This window comes from Crocodylus siamensis, chromosome 14, assembly GCF_052110815.1.
Source record: "Crocodylus siamensis isolate JL-2025a chromosome 14, ASM5211081v1, whole genome shotgun sequence".
NCBI classification, from domain to species: domain Eukaryota; kingdom Metazoa; phylum Chordata; order Crocodylia; family Crocodylidae; genus Crocodylus; species Crocodylus siamensis.
The window spans coordinates 3829183-3847804 of record NC_143408.1 but is presented as its reverse complement, the minus strand read 5'-3'; the positions used below and the strand labels follow the sequence as shown (position 1 = coordinate 3847804).

Genomic DNA, 18622 nt, shown 5'->3' with positions numbered 1-18622 from the left:
ATAACCAAGTACTAAATGACTGCACGGTAAGCAGCGTTACTGCACAGTAGCCTGGCAAGGTTGCCTAGCGATGCTTACTGTGCAGTAGCGTCATGTCATGGTTTGTGCCCGGCATTGCTGCTGCACAGTAGTAACAAGCTCCTGTGCAGTAAGCGTCTCATGTAGACACACCCACTCTGCTCTTAATAAGGCCTTGTCCTTCTCCAGTGACTTTCAGCATGCTATGAATACATTAATTAATCCTCACAAGCTTTCCCCATCCTATTTGTAGATGGGGGAAGTGGGAGCAAGTGACTTACCCTTGGGCACATGCTGAGGGTTTGAGCTCAACCCCTCGTGTATCTGACTGGATGTTTATGGCTTCCTCCTGCACATCTGCCCAGTGGTTTAATGGGAATACAAATAACAGTGGATGTCTAAAGCTGGGTCTCCTGCACCTTTTTCTGAACCAGCTTTTACTGGCCACTGTTGGTTGCAGGGCATTGGATTAGATGCACCTTGGGCTTGAACCAGCCAATATGGTGGGCTGAGACCCACTGCTCAGTGATCTGTACAGAGATGGGCAGGGAGGTGGTTTAAGCTCCAGGGGGGGTTGGATCTGAAACCACCCAGGGAACTTCAGACTCATTTCTAAGGTGTCAAAAACTCTAGTGAGGCCAGCGAGCTTGCTCCAGATTTATTTCAATGAAACTGAGAACGAATATGTATGCTTAATTTCCTCCCCGTGCATTGGAGACGGTGGGTAGATTTATCTCCTGTTTTCCAGAATGCAGTCGTTTTTCTCCGTGTGATGGAACGAGCTCTGAGCAGAGCAGATTCTGATCTCATTCGCATTGGAGTTACTCTGAATACCTGGCTGGGTAACTTAGAGCAGACTTTGAGCTACTCAGTTCAAATCTTTCTGGGGGAAGTGAAGTGCCAAGGTGAAGTCTTGATCTCCCTGCAATGAGAGGTGTGCAGTAGTTGTCACCAGAGTTCACTCCAGAAGGCCATGCGAATCTAAACTGAGTATCGAGTTTGGCCCTGAAGTGGAACAGGGATAACTTCCAGGGGTGCTCTGGACATTAGTTAGTTAGCATTTACCAAATGGCTTTGAAATGCAGAGCCTGACAATATTATGGATCTACAGGACAATCATACCTTTTCTCACCTAACAAGTGATGATGACTTATCTTACAGTAATGCCTAGAGGCCGCAGCTGGGTTTAGGCCTCGTGTGCTAGGTACTGTTCATATATAAAGCAAGACACCTTCTCTGCCCCAAAGAACTTGCAATCTCTAGAGACCAAGAGTAGATGAAGAAACACAACTACAGAGAGGCAAAATGACTTGCCCAAGGTCACACAGCAGCTCGGTAGCAGAGCCGAGAATGAACCCAGGGGTCTTGATGCCTACAAGAGGTCTTTGACCATACAGGCACACTGTTTCCTTGTACCAATGTAATGAAATATGGGAACAGGGCTCAGACAGTACCCCTGAGGGCACAGTTATCATAGGCTTTCATTCTTTTTTTTTTGCTGACATCCCTTTCCACTGCTCCAGCTCTGTGAAAAGGCCTTACAGCCATTTTAAAGCCTCCTTTGTGCCACCGTTTCTGTGTAGCGGGGCCTCCATGCAAATGAAAATCAGGCTGTACCTTCTTATACCCAAGCTCTTTTAAAAAGTCCTGTGATTGTCTCAGAGGGCCAGGTGTTTAGCTCATGGCTCACGCTTTGTTTCTAATCCAAATTCCCCATGCTCCCTTTCACCTCTTACACATCCTTCTCCCCTGACACCTTTCCTGCCACCCGTGTTCAGTTGTAATTGGAAATGTTAGGAGTGATACAGTGATTCTTTGGCAGATAAGGCTGGTTCTGTTTGGGTGGCAGAGTTGCTGCGGATAGATTGGGTTATTACTAATAACTAATAACTCGGTTATCCCCAGCAATGTGTGCAATCAAATGCATTTACTCTTTCCCATCGAAGCTGCTTATTTTTCTGCTAGTGGGAAAATAAGGCCATTTCGAGACATTTATGGCAGCTGCAAAGGCTTTTTTGAGCAGAAATATGAGCTACGTCGCTGTAGCTTCCAGCAGGGCACTGAACCCGCCTCATCCATCTTGCTTCACAACCTCTTATTCTTGTTCTGTGCGCTCCCTTACACACCACCATTTCGATCGGATAGGCACAGGAATCGCTTGCTTGCTGGATCTCTTCGAGCTGAGCCAAGCTAACTCTTAGAAAGCTGACGGCTTAGACCGCTATGTTTAACATACAGTGACAGAGACCCAGGTAGGTCCAGCAGCACCTACCTCTAGAGGGGAGTTTTTCTCATGAAAACACATGGCCTGATTCTCCGCTCCCCTGCAGCTTGGGGAACGGTTTGCACCAATGCAAAAATCTCGTTTGTCTAATAAAAGATATTTTACCCCCACATCACACTGCTTTTGAATAGGTGCAACTCGCTGCTCCATACGGGGCAGCGGAGAAGCAGGACATTGTGTTTTCCACATCTGCATGCGCGGGGGCTTTTCGTTGATTTGTCTCATTGTACCCGAGAGCATTTTTAAAATTCATTTGTGGATTTAAATGTTCCTCCGCGTTTGGATCAAAACTTTAGCACCAGACATGGGAACATAACAGTGGAAAGAGTGTCAATATTAACAATGCGGCAATGCTGATGCAGTGACTAAAACACCGTCAGAGCTGGAATCCTGCCGCTTCTACATACGGATGGAAAAGCAGATGTTTCAGTGAACCTAGCACCACATTAGCCGAGCGTTACCCAGGCATTGCTGGGCTATGCGGATGCTAGCGATTATTCTGCGGGGGAAGCAAGCAACGTACAGGGTGAAACTATGAAAAAACATGACTATTATCAGATTGCCGGTATCACCGGTGGTCAGCCTGTTACATTGACACACGTGCACATTTATCAAGGCCCGGGAGGGTTCAAAGGCAGTTTCAGACAGACCGAGCTGTACAACTCGCTCTTCCAAGACACAAAGACACACCAGGTTTCTGTTCTGCCTAATACTTTATAATGAGCAGTGAGTGAAAGGGGCCCATAGCCACATAGCAGAGACTTACATAAATACTTTCATTTTCTTTTTTTCTTAATTTGCTCCCCGTTGTTTAAAATCCATCGTGCAATGCGCATTTTGCGCGTCGTAGCGGGTAAAGAGCTATCTGATACAGATCGTACTGCAAGGGATACAGCACAAGGCTCACAAAATCCTCCGGCCTCGGTACTGGTTGACTGAATGACCAGGCAGCGCCGCTTTGGATGCATGCTGGCAGCCCATTGGGAATGGCGAGGTGGGTATTCAGCCCACTGGCAGAAATGGGCTATGGCACCCCTGAGCCAACGGGAACGCGGCCCGGCCACCCGGAGTGAAAGAGTACGTGGCATGGTTGATGTGGAGCAGGCAGCCCTGGCAGGGTGCATGGTGCAGGGCTCCAGATAGAGAGTCCCAGGGAGCTAAGGGGGCACAGCTGTGCTGGGTGAGAGCACCAGGGCGGTGTAAGTTGGCCCAGCCCCTCTGAATGAAAGAGTAAGGAAAGCCAGTGAGGTAGTGCCATGCAGGAGCCTTGACGAGGCAGCGAGGCACAGCTGGAGGTAGCTCCAGCACTATAGCATGGCACAGCCCCGGGAGCGGGGCAGCTCTTGTGCAGCAGCTCGGCACAGCCACTCCAAGGGAGGGTCCCTGAGAGGTGACTCGGGGCAGACCTGCTGCGTCCAAGTCCCAGTGCAGTGACGGGGCAATTGGTGTGCCACCCTGGAGCGGGGTAACGCGGCACCGCTGTGCTGCGCGGGAGCACGGTCAGCGGAACGAGGCAGCCCCGGTGAGGGCACTCTGCATGGAGCAGCACCGGGAGGGCAGACGGTGCGCCCTGCCTGAGACAGACCCTAGGAATGAGGTACGATGGCCCAGCCGCGGGGCTGCACAGGGAAGCAGACACATCTGAGGAGCTGGTGTATTCCCAGGGCCTCCAATGCAATGTCGCTGATTAAAAGGCAGGGCAGGAAATTAAACGAGGCAGATGAATTAAAGCCAGACTCCACAGGCTGCATCTGTTCCTCCGTTCCCTCTGGGTGCAACACTGATATAGCTTTAAAAAGGAAATGCAATGCAGAGGAAGGCTGCCAGGTTGATGGCCTTGTACGCTGCTCTCAGTGCATCTCCAGCTTGGACAGGTGCAGAGCAGCAGCTCCAGCATGCCTCGGCCTGGGCTTGCTCCGGCGGACTGTCCTGCCTGGGCCTGTCCTGTGCCGAGAAGGAGATGGGGTGGGGGAGTTGCACAAGGGCGATGCTTTAGCAGCAGGGACACGTATGCAATAGCAGTCGGCGGCAGTGCTCTGCATAACGCAATCCACGGATGTCACAGCGGCGATAGGATCTCAGCGACAAGTCCCCACGCAAGCATGCATGGCACGGCGTGCCAACTGGCAAACGCCCATGTCCCGTGACCAGAGCTGCGTGGAACGCAGGCCGGAGCAAGCGCGCCCGGCAGCCTCTGTCCACACCTGTCGTGTAGAAAGCGCAAAGAGAAACTCCGCTGAGGTGTGATTTGCATTACAGGAATTTTATAGCATCAGGACAGACCAACCAGCTGCAGGCAGAAGAGCCCAGACTGTTTTATAGCAGCTGCAGAAGGGGAGAATACACCCATTTTATGGGCCAGGTATATGCACAAAGAGGCAGTCTAGACATAATGCACCCCCTCCTCCCCATGTTGGTAAAGTCAGCCTTCTTTGCTTTATCAGTTACTCTCATTCATCAATCCCCATTACTTAAAAGCCACAGATAATAAAGAGTTTGGCTGCTTCTGCAAGCCTTTTACTGGTTGGATCCCAAGATTTAGCAATAATCCCCAACACGGTGGCTGAAAATGAAATGGGGAAGGAGAAATGCAACTACAGAATGCAAAATAGAATAAAAGAGCAGACGTATGACTCCTACCCACTCTTTGGCCCCAGTCCTCCAAGGACGAGAGGGCCAAATGGGTTCAGTTGAACCAGGTTGGAAAACCTCTTAATGGGAAATGGTAATGCAATAAAAATGAGTGGAAAAAGAAACCAAGGAAAAAAAACCCTCAAACCTGGCTGTAACTCCTTAGATGCCTGTTTTGTTCATGTTACTTGTATTCTGCTTTTGCATGAGAGAGAAGGCAGGACTATTTCTGATATTTAGCTATTTTCCCCCTTTCCATACTGCACCTTTGAATGTTTCTGGGTTGGGTTTTTTCCCCACAAGCGCTAACATCCATCCGTGTGCAAAATGGGGTCCTCCTGCTCCGAAGCAAGGCAGCAACTGTATTTAAAATAAGAGATTGTCAAGGAGATCAAAAGCGTCAATCAGCATCTATCTGGGAGGAAAAACTTCAGCATAGGCAGTTCCCACTATCAGTCTGGTTAATTCACTCCTTCCAAATATCCCCCTGAGCTGCAAAAAGGTTTTGGGAGGCTGGCAGCACTGCCAGCTCTGGACATGCTGTATCAGAGCAGATACCATAGCTGGTACAACACTGATCAGTTTGACTCCAGCAGAGAAAAAGGCTGTGACTGAAAAGGCAGGGGAAGCAAAAATGCACCTTCTAGGGCTTGTAAAGTGAATTTCAAATGTTAAAAGAAAAGCAACAGCTGAGTCGGAAGAGGGGAGGGATCTGTCCCATCTGTCATGGAAAAGCCCCTTTCCCCCCCCCCCCCCGTCTTAATTCTTACTATTTATGATTGTACTGATATTACATACTTAGCATTTCCTAAGTGCTCAGGAAGAGGATTAGCATTGCTCCAAGAAGCTCATCATCTAGGACAGAGAGAACCTAGCTCACGTGGGCAAGGAGATGGGGCAGAAGCCCCAGACCCCAAATTATTGTTCTGGCCATAGTCCTAACCCGCTGCGCCATGTCGGGCAGGTCACTTAGTCGTCTTTCTGACTTTGTTCCCCTTTTGCCCTGTATCTGACTGTCTCATCGGCTTACTCTGTAAGCTCTTCAGGACAGGGACCGGTTCATACTGTGTTCATAGAATATCTAGGAGAGCTACTCGGGAAATATTTTTTCATTTCTGCAAAAAAAAAAAAAAAAAAAAGTCTAATGGAAACAAGCAATCAGGACTCGTAGTAGAGATGATATCTTTTATTAGACCAACGAGATTTTTGCAAAAAAACCCAAACCCTTTAATTGCAAGCGTTCGGGCACAAAAGCTTGCAATTAAATACATTTTTTGCAAAACTCTTGTTGGTCTAATAAAAGATATCATCTCTGCTGTGAGTCCTGATTGCCTTTTCCTCTAGACAAATACAGCTACAACCTGGATACCTGACTAATGGAAACAAGGACATGTATTGGTTTTTTGCTTTTTTTCCCCCTAAGTTTCTCCTGAAAAGTTGGGGGCAAGGGGTTTGTTATAAAAACAGATGTGTTGGTTGGCAAAAAAGGCAGGTGAGGGAAGGGAGGTTGGTTCCCAGTTTTCAACCAAAACACTCTAAATAGTTTATTATTTTATTAAAAATGAGTATTTACTGCAGGAAATGCTGTTTTGATTAAAAAATAGCAAGCAAAAAACCCTCCTATATCAAAAGCCAGTTTTAAAGGAGGGGGGGAATGAGTTGGCATCTTTAGCTGGGTTGAGCTGGCTTTTGTAAAATTAAGGGTAATAAGTTTAGGAGAGAACAATAAGAACAATAGATAAGATATGTCCAGCTTTAATCTGTAGCTAGATGTGTCTGTTTATATGCACCAGCATCCATAGATCGCTGTAGCTCTCGTGTGCCTGAGCAGGGGAGTTGATTAAAGTGGTCTTTTCAGGACCCGATGAAACCTGTGCTTAGGGCAGCGGGTGGGAAGTTTGCCCTCTCTGAGCATACACTGTTGCCGTCCTTTGGATAAGGCACATCAGGCTCCAGGCCTGTCAGTCAAGCCCTTATTGCTCATAATCAGGGATCCTGGTTTTCTCTGATTTAAAAAGATCCCCACTTTTCAAATTAAAGAAGTAACCCCAAATCCATATTTTTCTGTGATTCAAATGAAACACCAGTAATACAGAGATATACATATCGTGGTGTTTCATTTTAACCATGGAAAAATGGGGATTTAGAGTTTGTTTTTTTAATCTGAAAAGTGGGGATTTTTTTAAATCGGAGAAAACCAGGATCCCTGCTCATTGTTCACTTTATTTATTTGAGAGAAGCTTCCCCAGTGTCCCAGCTGCCTGCGGAGGGTTTAGATTGAGAGTGTGGTCATGGGTAGAATGGTAAGAAAGATTTATTGACTTAAGAAAAACACAGCTATGCGTAGTAACAAGACAAATGATGACAGACAAAAGCAATTCGTGTCGGCAACTTATCAGCAGTCCCTCTGATGCCTGATACACAGCAAGCTTCTCTTTTCACAAAGTTCAGCGAGGTCAGGCATCCCCAAGCAACGCTGTCTGGCGTCCCCAAGCAATGCTGTCTGAGGGGTGCCGGGAAGGACCCTGGAGTGCAGTTCTTGGGCTTCTTGAGGTCCACGGGCCTGCGGATCCAGGCAACAGCTAACTAATCCTTTTCACAGAGCTGCATCTTCCTTCTGAATAGTTTTCAGATATTTCAACTAATTTATAGCTTCTGAAAGACACTGATAACGTACGACCACTTAGATTCCTTTTTCTTCACCTGTCCTTAGACTGCCCAATAGCAGCACAAGCCTTGCATTCCTTTGATAAGGTCATTTTAACTGCGCTACAGGGCCTTACTTCTTCTAGGCCTTGCTAAATTTACTAGGCCTTACTTTATACAAGGCCTCACTACATCTTAAACTATAATTAGGCTTTTAGCAACGACTTATAGCTTAATATCTAAACAAATACAGAAAAATACTTGGTCTAATCTTCATAGACCAAGCCTTCAGCAAGCACTTATATCACATAGACATACTTTTCAGCTGCCACACCCAAGTAGACAGGGAGCTTTATTGTGGCACTGCTGTGCAGAAACGTGGCCTCTTGTTTCGAAACTGGTTTGCAGCTGACACGCACCAGATGAACAAAGGGTGGCAGGAAGGAAAGATTATTGTTGTGGCTTTAGAAATGGGGGAACGGAGGCCCAGCATGTCACCTTGAGCAAGCTGCTATAGGAAGTCTATGGCAGAAACAGGAAAGCCCGCATGCAGGCGGGGGCTGGACCCCATGGTCTGTAAGGTCCCTTCCAGCCCCTAACAAAAACAATGAATGATCACGGCCCCCAATGTGCTTAACCACAAGACCACCCTGACTCCATGCTAAATGCACCCATTCTCAAGGCACTGGTTCGCAGCCCTAGGGACTTGTCCGTGTCTTCTTCACTGCAGGGTGGTAGCATTGGGCTGCCTTCCTTTGGCAGCCCAGGCTGCATGGCAGCGTGATGAGCAAATGTTATTTGTAGTTTTGTTTGAGTTAATTATTCATGGCCACTAGGCTGAGATGCTTATTGAATAGCCTTGGAGCTGGCATGCAACAGGGAACTTACCGAGAGCCTCTGGCAGGGCTGCGTTTCAGCGGCCAAGCTCTCTTCCATCTGCTTCCCTTCAGCTTTAGCCGCGTCCCCCATCTCTCATGGTCTTGGCTCCATTCATGCCGCATTATCTAAATAAGAGACAAAATGTCCTGAGTATAGTGCAGCCTGTCAGGCTCAGTCGAAAGCATGTTCAACAAGCGTCAAGGTGGTGACCCTGTCCCACTGGCCTGGGGGGAGCTCAAAGCTAGCTCTCCTCAAGCCCTACAAGTGAAGACCAGCTCCTGCTCCTTGTTGTCCCATGAGAGCCCTTATGGCTAGGGACAGAAGTTACACACAAACCAGTTGAAGGGATCAGAAACTGGTTTAAACCTGTAACAGAACAAAAGTTTGGTGCATGTAAACCAGTTTAAAAATGGCTGAAACTGGTTTAAGATAAACCTGGTTGAATGTAGCATCAGACTTCACTGATTTGGGTCAAACCAGTTTAGGAAACTTCTGTCCCAGAGCCCTAGGACCACTTTCATGGGCTTTTAACTACTTTGCTCCACCTTGGAGACCAAGCTCCTTTGGAGACCAGTCTTTTCAGCTGTTCTGCAGCTTTTGCTCAGGTAACCCACTTCCTCTCCTCTCTGGCATGCGGCTCCTGGACAAGCCGCCCTACCAGCTAACAAGTCCCACTTATGCCAGCAGGGAGGCTTGTAGTCCTGCGCACTAGGCAACAAGGATGTATATGGTAGCTGTGTTGGTCTGAGACGAAAAGGACTGCAAAACTCCAGGACTCTTGGTTCAGAGATGATACCTTTTTATTAGACCAACTAAGAAATTTATTTCTAATAAAAAGGTATCATTGCTGAACTAAGAGTCCTAGAGTTTTGCATTGCACTAAGCATCACGGAGGAGGGAGGGAACCCAGCGCCCCTCATTCCCATCAGGAGCCTTTTGCAAACCTCGGCAAGCGGGGTGCTCCCCAGAAGCTTCCCCTCCAGATGCTTCTCCAAGATGAGCATTCGCTGCTCGACTTGCAGCACGCTCATTATCCGGGCTTGGACAGAGACCAGGAGGCTCACAGCCCGTAGGCAGCGGCTCTAGAAAATGAGCCGCCCCACCCAGCTGAGCCGGTAGGAGCAGTACGGAGTGGCTCAAACCACTCTTTAAAGAGCATGCACAAAGCACATGGAGCTCTGCTCAAATATTTCGTCATGCCAATTCTCAGCACAGAGGTATGTAAGGAGTTTCATTTGGTCTGGTTGTGAGCCCGGAGTGCACTCGCACTGGCACAGGTAGTGACAACAGGTGGTGAGTGTTATTGTGGAGCGGGGCTGTTCTCGGTGGGGCGGACAACACACCTAGGAGCAATGGGCGCAAGCTGCAGCAAGGGAAGTTGAGGCTGGATATTAGGAAAAGTTTTCTCGCCAGGAGGATAGTAAAGCACTGGTACGGGTTACCCAGTGAGGTGGTACAATCTCCATCCTTGGAGGTTTTCAAGATGCGGCTTGACAAAACCCTGGCTGGGATGATCTAGTTGGCGATAGTCCTGCTTGGAGCAGGGGCTGGACTAGATGTGACCTCCTGAGGTCCCCTCAACCCTCATTTTCTGTGATTCTATGCTTATTTTATTTTGCAAAATCCAGGTGGGAGTCCAACACCTCCTTCTTCCCCGCTTGCTATTTCAGGGAGGTTTTGGTGCCTAACGGCCTCTTTAATCCCACCTCTAGCACCGCTGAGGCCCTACAGAAGCCAGGGAAGCCAAATCCTCAGCAGGTGCAAATCAATATAACTATGCTGAAGTCAGCAGAGACTCTGGCCCTGAGCATCTGGCCCTGCATGTTTCTAATTTACTTCCCGTGTTCATTCTTTGCCTTGAGATGAGACCAGTCCCTATTTAGGTGGGCTCAGGTTCACCTCCTGATGCTCACGCACTCACATAAGGAAAGAATTTGGGTCTGAGAGGTTGCTCTTGGCTGATGCAGCTCCCCTGTTTTGCTAAATGCCTTGGCCCCAACAGACGCACAGATCTCTGGGCTCAGTCTCTGGGGACAGCTCCTGTCCTGTGCTCCGTGGATGGCCAGGCTAAATAATTGCAGCAATTCTCTCCGGCCTTGAAACCTCTGAATTAATTGATTTCAAAGGAGTTACCCCAGCAGGGAGTTTGGCTCATGAGTAATGCACATGAACATTACCTTCCACCAGGGTGGGGAAGACGATCCCCCGCCCAGCTGTTGTCTGAGTAACATATTTTTATGAGAATATTTTTTTTAAGCATGTGTTATTTATCCAATAGCTATTAACAGGCCCATTAAGGCCATACCAGGCCAGCATATGTCTAAGCATGTGCTCAAGAGCTTAATTAGCTTTCCCTGAGAAAAGAGATTTGCAACGCTAGTTAGTTAGAAGATCGTGACTGCAGTGCGAGATGCTCTGGGGCCTCTTGCTGCACACAACTCCCGGGCCAGGTCTGTCGGGGACCTGGGAGAAGGACCTCACACCCAGGTTGACAGGACCAAGCAGAAGCTGAAAAAATATTTACCCCCTGTAGAAATCCAACCCCAGGCTCGGGCCGCAGGGACGATGCACCGAAGCCCGGTTTGCAGTGGTGCATGGGCCTGATACTCGCCGTGTGTGCAGGAGGGATAGCATCCCTCGACTGTTACGGCAGATCGGTTAGCTGTGCAATTGTGGATCTGCACTATCGCAAGCCCTCTCCACGCCGGCATAGTGAGAACACATCCCACTGTAGCATAGTGGGAGTATACCACCGAGCTCGCCCCAGCCGCCGAGTCCAGGATCCTGCCCTTCAAAGGCCCAAGCGTGCAAGTGGCTCATGCCCAAAACACCAGATGACTTTGCTGTGCCTAGGGCTGCTGGAGAAATGGGACCGTCTTTATCTCCACTTAGAGAAACCCCATTCAGAGCTGGGGAAGTTTGTGGGTAGACTGAGAGCACAAGATACGATGCAGTTCAGAACCAGAAGCGACTCCCATGTGGCTTGGGGCGGGGAGGTTGGTTTTGTTTTGGGGGTTGGGGGGTTTTTTTTGGAAAAGGTGGGACGGATGGATAAATAGACAGAGATCTGCCATTCAGTTCAGATATTAGCCTGGTTTAAAGCCCTCCCGAGGAAAGCAATATAGCAATTAAAAGCACTCTGACTCGGAGTACAGTTAGTGCCCGGGTGCTTCATACAACTTGCAGGAAGAGAGTTTTGCTTCCTTGCATACTGCAGGCCTTCCTCGCTATGCTGATGCAGTTTTGCTGAAGGCAGTAGGGTTGAGTGGATGTAACCGAGCAGAAAATGTGCCCCCGAGTGCAGCCAGGGCAGGGGGAGAACAGCGAAAAAAATCGTTGATCTGCTAAAGGTTTTAGCAAACTCCATGAGTTTCACGGGCTCCACGATTTGCACTGAAATCCACCCGTGTGCATGGGGACAGCACGAGAATATTATACCAGCTAAGCCTCACTTTTTGAACAGAGAGGCAGTGTAATCCGGGGCTCTGGCCTCGGAGTCTGGAAACTTGGATTTTTCTTCCTGCCTCTGCCACCGACCTACCAGGTGCCCTTGAGCATGTTACTTCTGTGCATGCATTTCTCTTCCTGCCCAAGTAACTGCAAGGGACTCTGAGCACTCTCCTTTTTCTTGACCTGGCATGTGCAGTTACGGCAGCAGCCCGGGATGGACTGGGAGGCAGGATTGAAAGATTGCTTTAATGAATGTTAGAAGCGATATCTTTTATTACACTAATGAGATCTAGCTGGTCTAATAAAAGGTATCACCTTTACCACGAGTCCAGATCCCCTCCGATGAACCTACAGCGTGTTTGATCTAAGGCAATATATGCAATACGAGATGCAGACTGCCGTCGGCTGTTCTGTCGTTCCAATATAGCCTTGGGTCAGTGGTTACTATGGGTCTGATAACTCTGACTACTATGAGGATGCTGATGATGATGCTGGGTGATCACTCACGAACGAGTATGATTGTCTTCCAAGGGTCTTAATAGCGAGTCCGCAGGTGGCTCCATAGCCCAATTCTAGACCCACGTGTCCTGTCGCAGTGAGGACAGGCGTTTCCAAGAGGGATGGGCGCTGCGTTGGATGATCTGATGTTCTTTTCCATTGGTCTTTTCCTCTTCTGTCTGTCGACGAGCTGTTTCAGAGTCTCAAGGTCCCTCCCAAAGAGTCTTCCTCCGCTTTAGTCGGTCCTGAGCAAGGGTCTCCTGAGTGTCAATGTTATACCTCTTCATGTTTGCCTTCAGGGTGTCTTTGAAGCACTTTCTTTGCTCTCTGCTACTTCAGCTGTGAGAAAAAGGATTCTCCTTGGAAGGCGGGAGTCAGGCATGCGAGCATAACAGCATGACCCCTCCAGCAAATTGGTTTTGGATGGTCGCGGCCTCAACGCTGTTGGAACTTGCTTCGGCCAAGATGCGGATGTTCGTGCGTCTATCCTCCCAGCTAACCCAAGGATCTTGCGAAGGCACTGTTGGTGGTCCTTGCCCAAGCTCTTCTGTATGGGGTCCAAGTTTCCGAGGCAGTGTTGCATTTCCACCTGGACGTCTGCCTTTGATGAAGGGGGGCGTCCACACCGCCATCTCCAACTAGCATGAGAATGGAGCGGCGCTGGCTGTGGAGGCAGCGTGCGAGGACTGTAGAAGTGGCTCGCAACGCGGCCGGTGGCGGGGGTGACCCAGCTGAAGAGTAGCCCTAACCCCTTGCTTAGAGTCCCACAAATATGTAGTTCATTAAGGAAGATCCTCTTTGATATTGATAATAGCCTCCAGCATTTTCGTGTCCAGGTCCACAGCAGCCAGGACCAGTAGGTTTGATTCTTTGATCACAGCTTTAGTTTCCCTTGAAGGGTAGTATAGAGAGACGGTGGAGCTGGGAGAAGCAGGACCGGGCCCCAATTCATCATAGGGCTCGGAGTTAGCTACTTGATCCTTGTTTCTGCTACTATATAGTCGGTCTAATAAAAGATATTGCTTCTACCCCAAGAGTTTTGTCTGCCAAAACCTAGCGCAGCAGGGTTCTTTGAGTAGATGTGATGCATTTGATTAGACCAACTGAGTATCTAATAAAAGATATCACATCTCCCCAAAGAACCTCGCCTGCTATGTCCTTAGACCAGGGGCAGGCAAAATGCAGCCCGGGGGCCGGATGCAGCTGGCCAGGCCATTGTATCTGGCCCGCAGGGCCCCTAAAAAATTTAGAAAATTAATATTTATCTGCCCTGGGCTGCCTGTCATGTGGCCCTCAATGGCTTGCCAAAACTCAATAAGCAGCCCTCCGCCCAAAATAATTGCCCACCCCTCCCTTAGCCCAACACGGCTACAACCAAAACCCCAGAAACCCTAGCATGGACGCTCTCCAGGAAAGACTGCGCAAATCTGTCAGCAGCAGATGCCGACAGCCCTGCTTCAGGCCCACTTAATTTTTTGAGTCAGTTAAAACGGCTGCAGACGATACAAGCCATCCCCACGGTGTGACTAAGAGGGAAGTTGCTAACCTTAGAGAAGAAAGAAAAGGCAGGGAGTCCCTGATCGGAGAGGAAGTAGGCACCCACGACCCTGCATCACCTGGATTCTTGCAATATCTTAGGAATAAAAGCCACCACTGCCCGACAGGAGAACGCAACCGAGGTATGGCAAAACTTTGGGGCAACGATTACACCAGAGCTTGGTGGATATTGCTCTGTAGAAGAAGCTGTGCTAGCTCAAAGGCACCGAGCTGAGGATGCAAAATTAGCCTTGCTTGCTTTGCCCACATGCAAGTGCTGTAGCAATAATGAATATATACCCATTTGGGGCAGAGGCTCTGCTTTACAAGGTGCTTGCTCAGCTCCTAGCCTAGTAGGTCCTGATTTTTTTGTTGGGCCACTGTAGTGCAGTTAATAACCGGGCTGACCCTCTATGCAGAAGGAGTTTCCTCCACGATTCATGTGGCTTGTGGCCTGTTCATGTGTTTTGCCGGGGTCAGGGGTCCTGTTGACTGAACTCCAGAAGAGTTTACTCAAACTCTTGCCCCCGCAGGTCCAAATAAAATTGTTGATATTAGCTGGCGAGCTGAGCCCTTTTCTGCCGAGCTGCAGCCTTAAGTGAATTTTTACGGCTAAGTTATAAACCCCGGGAAAAAAAAGAAAAAGAGCAGCGAAGGGAAGTGCTGACTTGGCCTTCGCTAAATGCCAATTATCTACAAAAGCATTAAAAGGGGGAGGATGAAAAATAGGGTCATTTTCATGTTTTCTCTGCTTCGAAGTAAACCATCCCGTGAGCCCCTCGTAAGGACATGCTGCACGCAGCATGACCATTAATATTTATAGGCACGACAGCGAGCCGCGAACCTTGGCAATCAGAGCAGCTCCACTTCTGGAATTAATGTAGCTCTGCTTGGCGAGCGCCTCTGTGCGAAGTGGCAGGAGGGGGATGCTGGAGCAAAAAAAAAATGGGGACTGACCTTCGGTGGGCAAGGAAAGCACTGAGCTTATGAAATATTAAACCAGCTCCTCAATCCTCAGGGATGCTGGCAAGACCTAGCATTGCACTCCCTATTACCCTGATGCTCCCAGGCTGACCACATTATCCAATACCTTGGTGCTCCCGGTGTCCCAAGCCAGCAAAAAAACCGCATCCCTGTTATCCTGAGGGTGCAGGGTCAAGGGGTGCAGCTGTAACCAAAACCCAAGCCACATTCTCCCTGTGATGCCCCCAAAGTCTCTAGCCAGGCCCAGCACGGCGGAGATCTGCCACCTTCATAGCCACAGTATGGTGCTCAGTGAACCAGATCCTCAGCAAATGTAAACCAGCCCATTTTCATAGACTTTACTGGCGTGCCACTAAGAGCATGTCTACACCGTAGGGCAACGTGGTCCTGTTCATGATCACTTTGGGCTAGATCTTCCAATTCCCTACGCCTTGGCTTCGAATCAGGGCCGCGGTCTGCTTTTCAGGACATGCTGGACCCAGCCGTCTCGGTGCCAATCTCGTATTCTCTGCTTCTCAGTGGGCACGTCTACACATGTCTCTTTTAAGCACGCTTAGCCTAAAATCACCATTTTTAAGGCATGTGTCTGCAGGCGCGCAGCCTTAAGGCGCTTTCAAGATGCCAATTTAAGGCTTTGCGAGCCAAAATTTGATGCCTGCATCAAGGGGGTATCAAATTTAGGCATGGATAGCTAGGTTGCATTCACGCACGTGTAGACATGCTCAATGGATACACACTGTGTTAATGTGCATGAGAGCATCTGCACATGCAGTAGTGCGACTTAGCTATTCGCACCAAAATTTAACGTGCCTTCATGCGCGTTTGTGCCCCCATGTGTAGACGCACCTAAATCACCTTAACGCACCTTAAACAAAGGCACATTGTTTCATAGTTGATAGGGTCGGAAGGGAGCTGAGCAGGTCATCGAGTCCGACCCCCGCTGAGACAGTAAATTTAGGTGTGCATAAACATGCCCAGACTGAGTGTTGCAGGGAACATCCAAGCAGAGCATCCCAGTGAAACCATTTAACAAGCAGCCTGATACAACTAGCCTGGTTTGTACAGAGGACTCAGCAGGATGTCGAGTGACCGAGCCCGCCTTCTGCAGGGTATTTTAGCTCCGTGCCCGAGAGGATGAACCGCGTGTGTGAAAGCCACCGATCAGCATCCCAAAAATACTGAATCGGAGTTTGCAGCTGAAATCTCACCGGTTTGGTTTTGCTTTGGCTGGAAATGGCATAAACCTTTTGAGATCAGCCGTTCTCCTGTGATTGCAACTGCATCTGAACTGGAAAACAGAGCCGTTCCAGGACCTGAAGTCATTAGAGTAGGCTAGGCTCTGTAGACCTGAACCTAACCTGCCCATACACAATCCCTGGAGCTTGGACTCGGGGATCTCATTCTTTATTTATTTTTTTTTTTGGTACCGTTTTTGTACGGCCCCGTCCTTACAAACTGTAGGGCAATGCTTTCGAGAACTGCGAATGGCGCTGGGAGCGACGGCCCGGTTCAGTGAAGGCGTATTGGGACATACTTCATACTCTCCTCTGCCCACCAAAGTCCTGAGCTGGCATGCAGAGGACAAGTCTCACTTCCAACGCAGTCCTAGTATATTAAAGAGCTGCCCGCTCAGAGCGGCTGAGAAGATGCCCTCCATCCTTCCTGCAGTGTTCAGTACCGGAAGTGTCTAAAATCATCCTGTTTGCTGGCCAGCGCTACCCCCATTTCAGGAAGTGCTGATCCCTCGCTGCCCCTCTCCACCCCGTCTCCCCTGCAAAGGGCATGCATTGCCACAAGCTTGTCAGCTTGCTAGGCGTCTCCGAAGGGGACATCGCTAGCCCAAATCCGGTCCGCAGAGGGTGTGTCTACACTACATTGCTGTAGCAATGAGCTATGGCGATGTAGCATCGGCGGGCGCTAACCATGATGCCACCGCTGCTGCGCTACCATGCAGTAGGGTGGAAAACGACCCATGTTGCCACCAGGACTGCGCAGTACCCACTGCACAGAAAGGGGCACGTGTAGACGCTCCTGGAGAGAGCGACCGAACAGAAAAGGAGGCAGCAAGCCCAACAAGGAGAATTGAGAGCAGGGAGGAAGCCCAGCACGTCTCTGCTTGGCAAAACATCTCGCACCCGGTGCGTTTGAACAGAGTCCAAGGGCGGGTCTCTCTGTCTCTCCCTTATTTCAAACTCAGCCGTGTTTCTGGGCTTGGGAGAACCAACTGAGGACAGGAATTACTTAGATCAAGGAGATTCTTTCCCCCTCTTCCTTCTCCCCCCAGTTCCTTGCTTAAAGCCTGGAGCAAAGGATTTGCAAAGCATCCTTAGGCATCAGTGCTAGCAATGGAAGCGAGCAGGAGCTGACCTTCGTAGTAACCATCTATACCTCTGCAAATCCCAGCGGGAAAATGTTTCAAAGCTCCACCAAGGTATTAGCTGGGCGTGTCTTTTCCCGCCTCCCGTCATCTCCTCAGACACTGCGAGGAGCCCTCCCACCCCCTCTGTCTACCTCTGGTTGCTGGCGAGAAGTAGGACAGAGCCGTTCTGGACGTTGGCCTCCTTGAGAGTCTCGTGCTCCTCCAGCTGCCTGGAATTGTAGTAGAAGGTCTTCTTCCAAGAGGTGATGCCCTCCCGCACCAGGTGAGCCCGCAGGTCCATCACTGTGTCCCTGGGCCTGACTGTCAGGGGCATCAGCACGTCCTCATCAGCCAGGTGCACTTGGATGTGGTACTTCTTCCAGCGGGAAAGGCTCCTCCGCAGAGTGTCCATCTTCTCCGGTGCAGCAGGACAGCAGGCGAAGCACTGAGGAGCATCCAGTTGAGCTGGTGAGGCAGGGATGTGGCTCTGAATTAGCTTCCTGCAGTGAACACCTTAAAAAACCTCTTGCCAAACCTGTTCCTTCCAGCTGCTGCACTGCGTGCTTCACATGCCAGGGAAGAGCTCACCTGGCTCCTGCCGCCTGCTAGCTGCAAAATATCAGTATGAATCATTTCCCCTCCCCACCACCCCGTAATAATTGCAATATAGCATTACAAAGCACTCCCAAAGTGCATTTAAATGACTGATATGTTGAAGTGGATGGGGGAGGATGGACTAGCAGGGGCGGGCAGTTATTTCGGGCAGAGGGCCACTTACTGAGTTTGGGCAAGCCATCAAGGGCCGCATGACAGGCAGCCGGGGGCAGATAAATATTAATTTTTTTAATGTTTTTAGGAGCCCAGCGGGCGGATAGAATGGCTTGGTGGGCCGCATCCAGCCCAGGGGCTACATTTTGCCCACCCTTGGATTAGAGAGATGGATGGATCGAGTAGGATCGCTCCCTCTAGTGCTGAAATGCAGCCATCTCTGGGGTGGGCCCTTTGCAGCCGTTCCACAGTGACCCAGCAGCACAGCGTGACAGTTTAAATCGGGAAGAGCAAAATCCTCTCTCCAATAGAAATTAGGCCGGAAGAGTATAATTGCCCACGTGGATTGCTGAGCAGGACGTGGAGGCTAATTAACAGCTCCTCGTTTGTGAAATGTGTCACGGGCCCCTGGACAGCCAGAAACACCCTCTGTCAGTCTCCACTGAACGATCAGAACTCGTGGCAGAGGCGATATCTTGTATTAGACCAACCAGATTTTTGCACAAAAAAAATTTTTTTTGTGCAAAAATCTAGTTGGTCTAACAAAAGATACCGCCTCTTCCATGAGT

The 18622-nt window shown here is 49.5% G+C and overlaps 1 protein-coding gene and 1 long non-coding RNA gene across 3 annotated transcripts in view; one reads left to right on the top strand and one right to left on the bottom strand.

Moving 5' to 3' along the window:
- Positions 1–18622, top strand: part of LOC149853207 (uncharacterized) — a 107352-nt gene that overhangs the window by 66825 nt on the left and 21905 nt on the right. The window lies entirely within an intron of this gene.
- On the bottom strand, positions 3018–17925 carry TINCR (TINCR ubiquitin domain containing). Of its 2 annotated transcripts, XR_016439151.1 has the most exons (4): positions 17438–17925; positions 8468–8583; positions 5200–5293; positions 3018–4506 (listed from the first exon to the last, which is right to left on the bottom strand). XR_016439151.1 is itself a non-coding variant. In XM_090027355.1 (1 exon), exon 1 carries the CDS (start codon positions 17695–17697, stop codon positions 17434–17436), a length of 264 nt encoding a protein of 87 aa, XP_089883481.1. In that variant the 5' UTR covers positions 17698–17925. The 2 variants fall into 2 exon arrangements, 1 of the variants encoding a protein (XP_089883481.1); XM_090027355.1 differs by lacking the exons at positions 3018–4506; positions 5200–5293; positions 8468–8583 and having other exon boundaries at positions 17434–17925.